The sequence below is a fragment of the Pan paniscus genome, chromosome 7 (genome assembly GCF_029289425.2).
Source record: "Pan paniscus chromosome 7, NHGRI_mPanPan1-v2.0_pri, whole genome shotgun sequence".
Classification (NCBI taxonomy): Eukaryota; Metazoa; Chordata; class Mammalia; order Primates; family Hominidae; genus Pan; species Pan paniscus.
In genome coordinates this window covers 56,894,396-56,909,153 of record NC_073256.2, presented here as the reverse complement: position 1 = coordinate 56,909,153, position 14,758 = coordinate 56,894,396, and the positions used below count along the sequence as shown (strand labels likewise).

The window sequence follows — 14,758 nt, the reverse complement described above, 5'->3', positions numbered from 1 at the left end:
ATCACCTAAACCTTCAGTTAACTATTGTAGCTCAGGATTAGAATGTTTAGATTTTATTTTATTTTATTGTTTTTGAGACGGAGTTTCACTCTTATTGCCCATGCTGGAGTGCAGTGGTGCAATCTTGGCTCACCGCAACCTCTGCCTCCAGGGTTCAAGCAATTCTCCTGCCTCAGCCTCCCGAGTAGCTGGGACTACAGGCATACCACCACGCCTGGCTAATTTTTTTTTTTTTTTTCAAGTAGAGACAGGGTCATGTTAGTCAGGCTGGTCTCGAATTCCCGACCTCAGGTGATCCACCTGCCTCGGCCTCTCAAAGTGCCGGGATTACAGGCGTGAGCCACTGCGCCTGGCCCAGATGTTTAGATTTTAATTTAAGGGTTTTAATTCATTTTCCCTTTTATTGAATCATGATGAGCAAAATTTACTATTTGATTGTTTAGGATCTTACAGTAGCTTGGGATAAAGGAATATCAATTTGACCAAAAGTATAGCTGGAGAAAGTGGCATTGACTGCCTGGAATATTACTAGGAGCATTGCTTGAAAGTCGAGTCTTGGGGGGAAATCCAGGTTTTTTTCTTGTTCGTTCTCTCTCTCTCTCCCTCTCTCCCTGTCTCCTTCTCTCCCTCTTCCTCTCCCTCCCTCTCCCTGCTCCCCTCTCTGCCCCATTCCTCCCCCTTTCCATCCTACCCCCTCGTCCCTTCCCCCTTCCATTCCTTCCTTCTTCTCTCCCTTCTTCTCTGCCTCTCTCCTCTCTCTCTCTCCCTCTCTCTCTCACCCCTTCTTTCTTCCCTTCCTTCAAAGAAGTAAAGAGGTAAGTTCTTGTTAATTGAATTTTGATTAATTGGAACTGTATCACACACGGGGGCAGTTGTAGAAGTTGTAGTCCATTCTGACCACAGACCTTCAAAGCCAGAGCTCCCACAGCTCTTGCCTATCGTTAATGTCATGCTTTTGCTAAGCTAGAGATGTGTATAAATTAATGTTTCACAACTGCATATATTTTTAAATTAGATTTCCTTAACTTGAACAACATCTACAGTGCTTCCTTCAGGACAGTTGTTTTAAGTGTTTTAATAGTCAATACCCTATGCCTACTGGTTGTCCATAGGGGTCCCAGCCCTTGGTGTTTAGCATTGTAGAGAACTGAGAAGTGAAAAGGAAGCCCAAAGAAGCGTCCACTGACTTCACTGGACAGCTTCCCTCCCCCAGATGCCTCAGGGAAACATAATGAAAAATGTATTCCTGGAGAAAAAGTCTGATTTAAATCTCCTGGAGCTGGATTTGCTTTTATATAGATTTTTTCTTTTACTTTACTTTGTTGTTGTTGTTCCTTAAAAGCTCACTCATAGGTTCATAGGTTCTTTTTTGAGCAAACAAAATCTCATATAGTTGAGTTCCATGTTTAAGTCCGGGCATGGTGGCTCAATCTGTAATACCAGCCCTTTGGGAGGCCGAGGTGGGTGGATCACTTAAGGTCAGGAGTTCAAGACCAGCCTGGCCAACATGGTGAAACCCCATCTCTATTAAAAATATTTAAAAATTAGCCGGGCGTGGTGGTGGGTACCTGTAATCCCAACTATTCGGGAGGCTGAGGCACAGGAATTGCTTGAACCTGGGAGGTGGAGATTGCAGTGAGCCAAGATCATGCCACTGCACTGCAGCCTGGGTGACAGAATGAGACTCTGTCTGAAAAACAAACAAATAAAAAAACACAACACCTTAAGATTTCACCTGCTACTTTTTTTCTTAGTACTTGATGTGTAAGTATTTCCCCCTAATTCTAAGCTGTTTGGCCTTCTGAAGAGTGGCTGTTATTTGGAACAACCTAAGTATATCTTCTCAGCAATGAAAATGTGTCCAAACATCTAGGCAGCAGGAGACCTGAGATCACTACTGAAATTGTATATTTTAAAAATCTGCATGAGCTGTTTTTCCTCCCACCAAATCAGAAACATGTGGCTGTGTTTCTGCATGTCTTCCTCCTTGGCAGGTGGAATGCTTCAGGCATGTGAGCGTAGGCCCTATTATTCAAACAGTCACTGGTCTCCTATCAGCACTTCAGTGGGCTAATCCACTAAGGCAGGGTCTCATTAACCCTTAGTTTGCCATATCCCCTTATAAAAAGCAGAGTGGCTGGATCAGTCCCGTGAACACTAAGGTAGCAGGTTTGGTTCTCTAGCCTCAGAGTATTAGGCCTTAAAATTCTTAGAAACTCTTTATATGCAAAATGTTCTTTATTGTACACATTTTTTATTTGATTTTATGTGTTTATTTTTGAGACAGAATCTCACTCTGTTGCCCGGGGTGGAGTGCAGTGGTGCAATCTCGGCTTACTGCAACCTCTGCCTCCAGGATTCAAGCGATTATCCTGCCTCAGCCTCCTCAGTAGCTGGGATTACAGGTGTGTGCCACCACGCCTGGCTAGTTTTTGTATTTTTAGTAGAGATGGGGTTTCGTTATGTTGGCCAGGCTGGTCGTGAACCCCTGACCTTAGGGTGATCCACCCACCTTGGCCTCCCAAACTGCTTGGATTACAGGTGTGAGCCACTGCACCTGGCCCACATTTTTTATTTTTAAGGTTACAAACTTAAGTCATTCAGAAAGTAAAATAAAAATGCACAATTTATTACCTTTAAAATTTTCTTTCCAACTTTAATGTTGACATCAGTTTTTTGTTCTTTTAGGGACTATGATTTTACTCTATGTTTTTGAAATTTATATAAGTAATATTATTAAGGCTTTGAAATTCTGACAGATTTGATGTGTATTACTAATCTTTTTTTTTTGAGGCAGAGTCTCTGTCACCCAGGCTGGAGTACAGTGGCACGATCTCGGCTCACTGCAACCTCTTGCCTCCCGGGTTCAAGTGATTCCTATGCCTCAGCCCCCCAGGTAGCTGGAATTACAGGTGTGCGTCACCACACTCAGCTAATTTTTTTGTGTATTTTTAGTAGAGACGGGGTTTCGCCATGTTGGCCAGGCTGATCTTGAACTCCTGACCTCAAGTGATCCACCCACCTCAGCCTCCCAAAGTTCTGGGATTATAGGCGTGAGCCACGGCACCTGGCCTGTAGTATACTCATCTTAATGAATGTCTTGGGTTTTAATAAAAGTAATAGGCTGAAGGCTGTGGTGGCTCACGGCAGCTCATGGCTGTAATCCCAGCACTTTGGGAGGCCAAGGCGGGCGGATCACAAGGTCAAGAGATCGAGACCTCCTGGCCAACGTGGTGAAACCCCATCTCTACTAAAAATACAACCGGGCGTGGTGGCGCGTGCCTGTAATCCCAGCTACTTGGGAGGCTGAGGCAGGAGAATCGCTTGAACCTGGGAGGCAGAGGTTGTAGTGAGCCGAGATCATGCCACTGTACTCCAGCCTGGCAACAGAGCAAGACTCTGTCTCCAAAAAAAAAAAAAAAAAAAAAAAAGTACTAGGCTAAAATTTGTAAAGGAATATTTAGGATAATGTAATTTATTTTAGCTACTCTTAACATAATTTTTAGGTGTTCTTATGTGGAGTCAATTAAAAATGTAAAAAAGTGGTATATACCCACAAAATCATAATTTTAAAATTAAGATGAATTGAACATTAAGGAGAGCTAACTCACTGTCATCTTTTTCTCTGATGTTTTCTCTTTCTGACAAAGCAGTGGAATTAGTACCCAAAGAGGGTATCTCTGTCCCTACTTAATTTTAATGTCTTAAACTTGTCTCTGTCTCTGAATGCCTACCAGGTATATCTGTTTTGCTCACGCACATTTTATAATAGATACTCCCTCTCTATTATTGCAGTATCCTTACTTGAATTCTTTTTCTTCTCTTACTTATATAGTCTTGAAAGCTTAGAATAAATCCTCTTGGGCATCCTTCGCTCCCTAGCCACTTATTTCTTTTAAAATGACTGTGTAAAAAACTTTAATTCTTTGAAAGTGATTTTGATGGTGTTTCAAACCAGCCTGAAGGAAACACCAACAATCTGGAACAAATCAAAAAATTAAAAAAGATAAGACATTTGAATTATAAGATTTGGAAGGAAGTCCTTTTTTTTTTGTTTTTTTGGAGACAGGGTCTCACTCTGTCACCCAGGCTGGAGTGCAGTGACGTGATCATAGCTCACACAGCCTCAAACTCCTGGGCTCAAACAATCCTCCCACCTTAGCCTCCCGAGTAGCTGGGAGTATATAGGTACACATCACTACGCCTGGCTCTTTTTTTGTAGAGATGGGGTCTCGCCATGTTGCCCAAGCTGTTCTTCAGTTCCTAGGCTCAAGTGATCCACCTGCCCCAGCCTCTCAAAGTCCTGGGATTATAGGTGTGAACCACTGTGCACAGCTGGTACCGTTTTTAACCTCAGGTATCTCACACATGCTACTCCTTCCTCCTGGAATGTTCTTTCCTCCATGTTTACTAAGCTAATTCTTCGTCCTTTGATTCTTAGATTGTAATTTCTTTTCTTTTTTTTTTTTTTGAGACGGAGTCTCGCTCTGTCACCCAGGTTACAGTCCAGTGGTGTAATCTCAGCTCAGTGCAACCTCTGCCTCCCAGGTTCAAGCAATTCTTCTGCCTTAGCCTCCCAAGTAGCTGGGATTATAGGCACCCACCACCGTGCCTGGCTAATTTTTCTATTTTTAGTAGAGACAGGGTTTCACCATCTTGGCAAGGCTGGTCTCGAACTCCTGACCACGTGATTTACCCACCTTGGCCTCCCAAAGTGCTGGGATTACAGGTGTGAGCCACTGTGCCTGGCAGATTGTAATTTATTTTCTTAGAGAGGCTTTTCCTGACCTTCATATCTGAAAATACATATACACTTACACACTATTATTTATCTTTCTCTTCCTAGCACTTACTTTTTTTGTTTGTTGTTGTTGTTTTAAGAGACGGGGTTTCGCTCCATCACCCAGGCTGGAGTGCAGTCATAGCCCATTGAAGCCTTGAACTCTGAGGCATAAGCAGTTCTCCTGCCTCAGCCCCTCAGAGTAGTTGGGACTACAGGCATTTGTTGTTTTTAGGTACTGGGTCTCACTGTGTTGCCCAGGCTGGTCTTGAACTCTTGGCCTCAAGAGATCATTCCACCTTGGCCTCCCAAAGTACTGACAGGTGTGAGCCACACCATGCCGAGCCATAGCACTTACTTTTTAACTGGATGTTTGTGTTTCTGTTTTTTAATGTCAATCTCTCCTGCCCAACTGTAAACTCCTTGGGGTCAGGAATCACATCTGTTTGTTTCACTATTATATATAGCCTATATAGCTTCTAGAACTGGGCCTGGAACGTCCTAGGCATTGCGAAGTGAATGATTGATACTTGGGTTTGGGGACATTAGTCTGGCTTATAGAACATATCATTTTCCTAAAACTTAAAAATCTTTTTAGGCCAGGTGCGGTGGCTCACACCTGTAATTCCAGCACTTTGGGAGGCCAAGGCAAGTGGATCACCTGAGGTTAAGAGTTCAAGACCAGCCTGGCCAACATGGCAAAACCCCGTCTCTACTAAAAATACAAAAATTAGCTGGGTGTGGTGGTGCGGGCCTGTATTCCCAGTTTCTCAGGAGGCTAAAGGAGGAGAACCACTTGAACCTGGGAGGCAGAGGTTGCAATGAGCCGAGATGGCGCCACCACACTCCAGCCTAGGCAATAGCAGAGTAAGACTCTGTCTCAAAAAAACAAAAACCTTTTTATACTTTTTTAAATTTAATAAAACTTTGTTTTCACAACAGTGTCTTTAAATGTTTTGAAATAATAGAATGAGAATTTTAAGTAGCTTTTAGAATTAATCATATTCTTTTAGTGGAGTGAAGACCTACTTTAATGGCTATACCCTCTTTTTAAGCCATCTAAATTAAATTCTGTTCTCTAACAAGTAACATATTTTAAAAATCTTTTAAATTGTAGAAGTAATTTGGTTTTTTTTTACAGAAAAGACGAATAATAAAAAGGTATAGAATATCTTCCTTCACCATTTCCCTCATGTCATTCCCAAAAGATAATTACTGGTATCAATTTTGTTTACATTGTACCAAATATTTTCAAGGCATGTATAAATTACATATTTTTAAATAAAAAATTGGAAGATATTGGTAGACATGCAGATTACTAACATGAAATAATACTGTAGTTACCATTCCTCTGCTTAGATTTTCTTGTTTTGGATATTTCTATAGAATAAATTTCTACAATGTGATTGCTAGATGGAAGAGTGTACATATCTTGAATTTTGATATCTACTTCCAAATTGCCTCCCTAAAGGGTTTTAGAAACTTCTTTCTTTCTTTTTTTTTTTTTTTTTTGAGACGGAGTCTTGCTCTGTCACCAGGCTGGAGTGCAGTGGCATGATCTCGGCTCACTGCAACCCCCACCTCCCAGGTTCAAGCAATCCTCTTGCCCCAGCCTCCTGAGTAGCTTGGACTACAGGCGCACACCACCACACCCAGCTAATTTTTAGTGTTTTTAGTAGAGACGGGGTTTCACCATGTTGGCCAGGATGGTCTCAATTTCTTGATCTCGTGATCCGCCTGCCTCAGCCTCCCAAAGTGCTAGGATTACAGGCGTGAGCCGCCATGCCCAGCCCATCTAGTTTATGTTTAATACTTAGCTCTTGTAAGTAGCAATGGTATGCATATCTTCATACTTATCCATATTTTTTACATCTCTCAGTGCTTTTCAAATATACATTCTTAGAAGTAGATTTGCAAGGTCAGAGTCTGAAAATTTAATGTTTTTCATATATACAACCAAATTGCTCTCAGAAAAGTTTCAAGTTACATCTTACTAGTAATCTTAGAGTGCCCATTTTTTCTAGAATCTGAGCATTAAAAAGAAAATTACCAGTTTATTTAGAAATTAAGTGGTTTTTTTGTTGTTGTTGTTTTTTTTGAGACGGAGTCTCACTCTGTCGCCCAGACTGGAGTGCAGTGGCACAATCTCGGCTCACTGCAACCTCAGCCTCCTGGGTTCAAGTGATTCTCCTGCCTCAGCCTCCCAAGTAGCTGGGACTACAGGCATGCGCCACCATGCCCGGCTATTTTTTTAATTTTTAGTAGAGACGGGGTTTCACCATGCTGGCCAAGCTGGTCTTGAACTCCTGACCTTGTGATCCGCCTGCCTTAGCCTCCCAAAGTGCTGGGATTACAGGCATGAGCTACTGCACCCGGCCTAGAAATTAAGTTTTAAAAGTAACAAAATAAGAAAAAGGAGATAAAGCTATGATATGGGGTGGAAAATGAATGTTGAGACAGCATTAGGTATTGAGTAAGTTGTATTCTTACTCCTTACATTGTTCAGTTAATAAATGCCCTTTATTCTCTTTATTTAGTTTTCTTTGATTCTTTTTATGTATGTCACTGTTTTTTGTTTGTTTGTTTATTTAATGCCATTTTATTCTACTTACCTATACCTTTTCACCTAGAGACCAAATGAGAGGGTTGACACTGTATCAGAAAAACCAAGGGAAGAACCAGTACTAAAAGAGGAAGCCCCAGTAAGTTGTTTTACTGAATACTGTCTAACCAAATATGGTGGAAGAAGGTGAAACACAGTGATTGAATTGCAACACAATTGTATTGGTACTACGCTTCTTAATTTCAGAAATTATATTGAAATAAGTCTTGGAGCTGGTTTGATAGGTCGATATTTTCAGTGAATTATTTTCCTTTTCAAAACTATGACCTGTTTTTTTTTTCAATTGATCATGTGTATTTTTTTTTTTTTTTTTTTTTTTTGAGACGGAGTCTCGCTCTGTTGCCCAGGCTGGAGTGCAGTGGCGCGATCTCGACTCACTGCAACCTCTGCCTCCTGGGTTCAAGCGATTGTCCTGCCTCAGCTTGCCGAATAGCTGGGATAACAGGCACGTGCCACCATACCCAGCTAATTTTTGTATTTTTAGTAGAGACGGGGTTTCACTGTGTTGGCCAGGCTGGTCTCGATCTCCTGACCTTGTGATCTGCCCTCCTCACCCTCCCAAAGTGCTGGGATTACAGGCGTGAGCCACTGCGCCTGGCCGATCATGTGTATTCTTAACATGCCTTGTTAATAATTTGGCAACAGAAACCATCAATCCTATCTTCAGTATTTGGGGTGGGGCTTATTAATATTTTTCCTCCTTCCCTTTTGCTAGTTTTAGATAGGAGGCATCAGAGAAAAGTATAATTGAAGATAAATTTACATTGTTAGCACTTTTAATGTACTTTATACATAGTTTCTTTTTTTGAATTTCTGATGTTTTTTGACCCTTTCTTGTATCAAAGTATAATTGAAGATAAAATTACATTGTTAGCATTTTTAATGTACTTTATACCTCGTTTCTTTTTTTGAATTTCTGATGTTTTTTGACCCTTTCCTGTATCAAAGTATAATTGAAGATAAAATTACATTGTTAGCATTTTTAATGTACTTTATACCTAGTTTCTTTTTTTGAATTTCTGATGTTTTTTGACCCTTTCCTGTATCAAAGTATAACTGAAGATAAAATTACATTGTTAGCATTTTTAATTTACTTTATACATAGTTTCTTTTTTTGAATTTCTGATGAAGTTTTTTGACCCTTTCCTGTAGGTTCAGCCAATACTATCTTCTGTTCCAACAACGGAAGTGTCCACTGGTGTTAAGTTTCAGGTTGGCGATCTTGTGTGGTCCAAGGTGGGAACCTATCCTTGGTGGCCTTGTATGGTTTCAAGTGATCCCCAGCTTGAGGTTCATACTAAAATTAACACAAGAGGTAAGAAAAGGCATAAACAGATACTAAGTAAAAGGTTGGAAATAAAAGTGACTTTCAAATGTTGTATGTGAATATAAGAATACACACGTAATATATAATCTGATACAAAAATGTGCATATCTGTATCAGTTTTGTGGATTTTTTTTTCTTTTTTTTTTTGAGACAGAGTTTTTGCTCTGTTGCCCAGGCTGGAGTGCAATGGCGCAATCTCAGCTCACTGCAACCTCCGCCTCCTGGGTTCAAGTGATTCTCCTGCCTCGGCCTCTGGAGTAGCTGGGATTACAGGCACCCGCCACAATTCCTGGTTAGTTTTTGTATTTTTAATACAGATGAGGTTTCACCATGTTACCCAGGATGGTCTTGAACTCTCGAACTCAAGGGATGCACCTGCCTCGGCCTCCCAAAGTGGTAGGATTACAGGCGTGAGCCACTGCGCCCGGCCTCTGTATCAGTTTTTAAAACCAGTGAAATACTGATAGTCATTTTAAATTGCAGAGTGCTTCTATGGCTAATGCAGTCCTTGTTTCCCTTATGATACCCTACATTTGCTTATAATTTGCTTACACTTGCTTTTTTTAAAGACCTTAATCTGACTGAAAATATGACCTCATATTTCCTAAAGAAAGCATATGGACAAGCGATCAGATGTTTTATATGAACTTAATAAGCATTTGCGCCAAGCCTTCTTTGAACATTTTTATTTCCTCGTTGACTGCTATGGATAGTAATTTTTTACCCAGACAAGCACTTTTCATCCTGGCAAATTTTGCAGGATGCTTTTTTTTCCTCTACACTCCATTCTTGAATCGGTAAATTTACTGGGGCATCCTTGTAAATTTGATATGACATGTAGCCTGAAGGTTGCTATATAATATAGAATCCTACCTTAGGAATGTTAATAAAAATTAAGAAAGACAATTCTAACTTTTCTCTACTCCTTTTCTGGGATTTGACCAAAGAATGATGTGGAGTAGATTGCTGAGATTCTAGCATTTGAAATGAACTTGCTTAGTAGCCAAAGAAAGGTTTGAGCTTGGAACTTACTTCTGGGTGTTAACTTTGTGAATTGACTCTTGTCATGTGTAGAGTTCTTCATTGTCTGTGACAAGTTTGTACCTGTTTCTTTTTCTTTTACTTTAAACCATCTGTCTTGGTCCTTGTTCACTCTTCTGAAGGGAAAAAGTATCTCTTTATGTCTGGCAAGGCACATTTGTGATAGGATCAGCCATATCTGTGATTCTTGTGCTGCATAACCAAGAATCTCTCCCAGTATAGAAGGCCATCTGGCTCGACCATTTTTCGTCTTGTCAAGGTGACCTGCTGATTAAAGGTTAGGAGACGGGATGTGTCAGCGAGGCAGAAGTGAAAAACCAACATTGTTGGGTGTCTGCTTTAGTGCAAGGTCCTGTGTTCAGTAGTTCTCTTATATATTTTCTTATCCAATCCTCATAGCAGCAACACAATGAAGTAGGTACTTTTATTATCCCATATTTTAAATAGGTAAACAGAATCTCAAAGAAATCTTAATTTCATAACCTCTCCTCCTAAACACTGCCTTATATTACAGGGAAAGCAGTTAAATTCACCTAGTCATCATTTACAGAGGTTGGAGGAGGCAGTCTTATTATAGTTCCTTCATTTATATAAGAAGGGTATTGGACTAGTCATCTCTGAAGTACCCTACCCCTCTAATAATCTATGGTTATATGAGTGGGAAAAGAAAAGACAAGGATTTTCCAAGAAGACCATGCTTTCTTAAATAAAACAATTCATGTCCACATCTAGGCCTCCAGAACTCTCTTAAGAAGTTACATCATGTCAGAACTCTGGATCTTCACTTCTGTCCCCTGAGGAAAGCATACTGTTGAGATTATATAAAGAGTTTCATATTCAATTACTTTATGAAAACCTGCAGATTTCAGCTTTTTTCAAGATACAAATGAAAGCACAATTTATGTCTCATCTGTATTTCAAAGGAAGTATTTACATTTAGTTTTATTAATTAACCTAATCTCAGCTGGGCAAGGTGCCTCATGCCTGTAATCCCAGCACTTTGGGAGGCCAAGGTGGGTGGATCACCTGAGGTTAGGAGTTCAAGACTAGCCTGGCCAATATGGTGAAACCCCATATCTACTGAAAATACAAAAATTAGCCAGGCGTTTTGGCGCATGCCTCTAAGGTCTCACTCAGGTGACTGAGACAAGAGAATCACTTGAACCCAGGAGGTGGAGGTTGCGGTTGCAGTGAGCCGAGATCCACCACTTCACTCCAGTCTGGGTGACAGAGTGAGACTTGGTCTCAAAAAAAAAAAAAAAAAAAAAAATTCTAGCCTGGTACCCCCAGGCAGTTTCCTACTTTAGTGCTGGAAAAACCGATTTTGTTTATATTACTACCAGAAGTCTGAAATTTTAGGTTAAGAAATGCATATATTTTAACCTATATATTTTAATAAAAATTTAAATTGTTTATTTTTCTATAGTAGTTCTAAAAACTTTATTGAAATATAATTCTCATATCATAAAATTCACCTGTTTTTTTGTTTGTTTGTTTGTTTTTGAGATGGATTGTTGCCCAGGCTGTAGTGCAGTAGCACGATCTCAGCTCACTGCAACCTCCGCCTTCCAGGTTCAAGCGATTCTCCTGCTTCAGCCTCCCAAGTAGCTGAGATTACAGGCACCCACCACCACGCCGGCTAATTTTTTTTTTTTTTGTATTTTTAGTAGAGACGGGGTTTCACTATGTTGGCCAGGCTGGTCTCAAACTCCTGACCTTGTGATCTGCCCGCCTCGGCCTCCCAAAGTGCTGGGATTAAAGGCGTAACCCACTGCTCCTGGCCAATTCACCCTTTTAAAATGTACAATTCATTGATTTAAAAATCTGTACATTTCACAGAGTTGTGCAACCATCACCACAATCTATTTTAGAACATGTTCATCAACCCCCAAAAATCCTGTATCCATTAGCAGTCACCCTCATTTCTACCCGCTAAGCAGCCAGTAACTACTTTCTGTCTCTGTAGACTTACCTATTCATCTGGCTTCATTCACTTACCATAATGTTTTTGAGGTTCATCCATGTTTTAACATGGTATCAGTGCTTTATTCCTTTTTATTGCCAAATAATATTCCATTTATGGCTATATAGTATAGTTTTAAATGCAGTAGTTTTCTGACAGTTTTTCTGAAAACCAAAAAAACACAGCCTAAAAATTCTGTTAATTATGTTCTACGCATGATGCCTATTAAGCATTTTATGCTGATCATTATTTTTTTAATAGCACATATACTGCATGTATACATGGGAGATACCCAGAGAAATGAGTGAATCTCCTGTGTTGCTTTCTATCTAAGCAACTTTGTAAAATTTATCTTAATCATATATAGTAATCACTGGTTTCCATATTGTTATTAGTCAGTATTTTTATTAGATTCTTAGCACTGGAAAATGTACTTAACAGTTTTTCACACATAAAGATGTAATAATTATTTGTAAGAGCATGTTGAAAGATGTTTGGATCACAATTCTATTTTAAGTTGTATTTTATTATTTAGGACTCATTAAAAATTTAGCTCTTCAGTCAGAGACAGATGTGCTTGTTTCTTGACTTTTCAGGTCTGTAGCTTCTTATTTCAGTCTTATTTCATAGTTTTCCAGGTGTCAGGAAACAAAGTGCTAACAAATAGGCAAAATGTTTGTCTTGTTTCCTCTCTAGTAAGTGATTTAATGGGAGAAGAAGTTGAAAATACAGATTAAAATGAAATTGTGTTATCTATAAATTTCGGCTTTTATGTTAAGTCCTTTGGGATATCTGTTTATATCTGAAGAAATAACTCTGATGTTTGGAAACATTATATACTATGTTTTTTTAATCTGAATACCTGTACCCACTACCCTGTCCTTGAAATTCACTTATTAGTTTAGGTTATATTTCTATTTTTCCCCCCAAAATCCCTTTGGATTTCAGATAAATCTTCTTTGACTAATTATAATTAGATTTGTGCTTGGGTCTTTATTCTCAGATGAGATGATAGGAAAATCTGAGTCCACTGTTGCCTTTTTCTTCCTAATTACTTTGGGTTCTCTGAAAAGATCAGTTCCTGCATTTCTCCATTGATCTAATACTTTTTCTCTAGAACAGTATTTTTCAGACTATTTTTGGCAAAAGATCAGTTTTTTTTTACTTTTTTCAAATGTCTAGTCTACTATGTACTAATACCTCTGTAAAATACAACCAAACTTAATTATTTAAAAAAAAAGAATGCCCTTCCCCTGAAAAAACACCTAGTGCAAGATTCTTGATCATGTGTCTAGATATCATAACAATGTCAAATTGCTGTCAGAGCTTCTCAATGCTTACTCAACTTCTGTACTTAACTTTTGTCCCAGACTGGCTTGTTTGTCAAACCAATTTCAGAGTAGCATTGCCCTTAATCAGCAATTCTCAGATGTTGTGGTCCCAGGACCCCTTTTACTCCTAAAACTTGAGGACTCAAAAAGGCTTTTGTTTATGTGGGTTATATCTAATGTTATTTAAATTTAGAAATTAAAGCTGAGATGCAGGCGCAGTGGCTCACACCTGTAATTCTAACACTTTGGGAGGCTGAGGCAAGAGGATTGCTTGAGCCCAGGAGTTCAAGACCAGCCTGGGCAACATAGCAAGACCCCATCTCAGTTTAAAGAAAAAAAGAAATTAAAGCTGAGAAAATTTCAAAATATTTATTGATTTATTTAAAAATAAGAACCTATCATAGGCTGGGGCCAGTGGCTCATGCCTGTAATCTCAGCACTTTGGGAGGCTGAGGCAGGAGGATCACTTCAGGCCAAGCGTTTGAGACCAGCCTGAGCAACATAGTAAGACTCCCATCTCTACAAAAAAAAGCAACAAAAAAATTTATTAATTAACTGAGCATGGTGGCATATGTCTGTAGTCTTACCTGCTCAAGAGGCTAAGGCACAGGATTGCCTGAGCCCAGGAGTTTGAGGCTGCAGTGAGCTAGGATCATGCCACTGCAGTCCGGCCTGGGCCATAGAGTGAGACCATGTCTCTAACAACAAGAACTCCTTACATGCTATCATTAATTATATTTTTATGAAAAATGACTATTTTGTTAAAAAGTTAATGAGAAGAATGTTATTTTGTTTTGTTTTGTTTTGTTTTGTTTTGAGACAAGAGTCTTGCTCTGTCACCCAGGCTGGAGTGCAGTGGTACAATCAATTATTTGTGGTGATTTTTACAGTAGCTATTAGTTCTATAACTGGTGGGTATTGGAACATATCTTTGGACAATCCAAACATACAAGTTTTAGTGGGAGTAATACTGAGGAACCTGGGTTAGATTCCCATTTTTGGCAAAGTAGATGTGAATGCTTATGTTCTGAAATGGTTAATAAGAATTTTTACTTACAGGTGCCCGAGAATATCATGTCCAGTTTTTTAGCAACCAGCCAGAGAGGGCGTGGGTTCATGAAAAACGGGTACGAGAGTATAAAGGTCATAAACAGTATGAAGAATTACTGGCTGAGGCAACCAAACAAGCCAGCAATCACTCTGAGAAACAAAAGGTAACTAACATGTTAATATTATTTACCTAGTATGGTTTTTAAAGAACTTAATAATTTAGAAGAATTTTTCATACTTGAATTCAGATAATTATTAGAATCCTTTTTTTAAACCCCTTTCAGCTGTTTTAATCATAATGGTAAATGACTAGTAAGTTTGTAAGTACACCAATGAGTTTTATATGTCATATAAATGGCGTATAGTACTATTAAAAACTTTAGCTACCTGCTTAATATTGAATTCTATTGTGAGTTTCATTAATGTGCATAAGTGTACCAGATGCTAGTGAAATGTGGATTTTTGCCAGGGATTTTTACTCTTTTTTCTATTTCAGCATGTTTCCATAATTTCTTTTCATTCTTGTTTAACAAAATTGTTTTATGAAAGTAAACTTTTAAAAATATTTAGTGAGTGCCTATTGTGAAACAGGTATGCTTTTAAGCATTTTACATATATTAACTCACTTATTATTCATAACAAC

At 39.1% G+C, this 14,758-nt stretch overlaps 1 protein-coding gene across 9 annotated transcripts in view; it reads left to right on the top strand.

Moving 5' to 3' along the window:
- The window catches only part of NSD3 (nuclear receptor binding SET domain protein 3), a 113,374-nt gene that overhangs the window by 37,410 nt on the left and 61,206 nt on the right, over positions 1-14,758 (top strand). For all 9 annotated transcript variants that reach the window (XM_003830724.5, XM_008956146.5, XM_008956145.5 and 6 more), the window contains exons 3-5: positions 7,411-7,482; positions 8,556-8,718; positions 14,125-14,279. In XM_003830724.5, the coding sequence (XP_003830772.4) occupies positions 7,411-7,482; positions 8,556-8,718; positions 14,125-14,279 (390 nt within the window). The remainder of the gene's footprint in view (positions 1-7,410; positions 7,483-8,555; positions 8,719-14,124; positions 14,280-14,758) is intronic.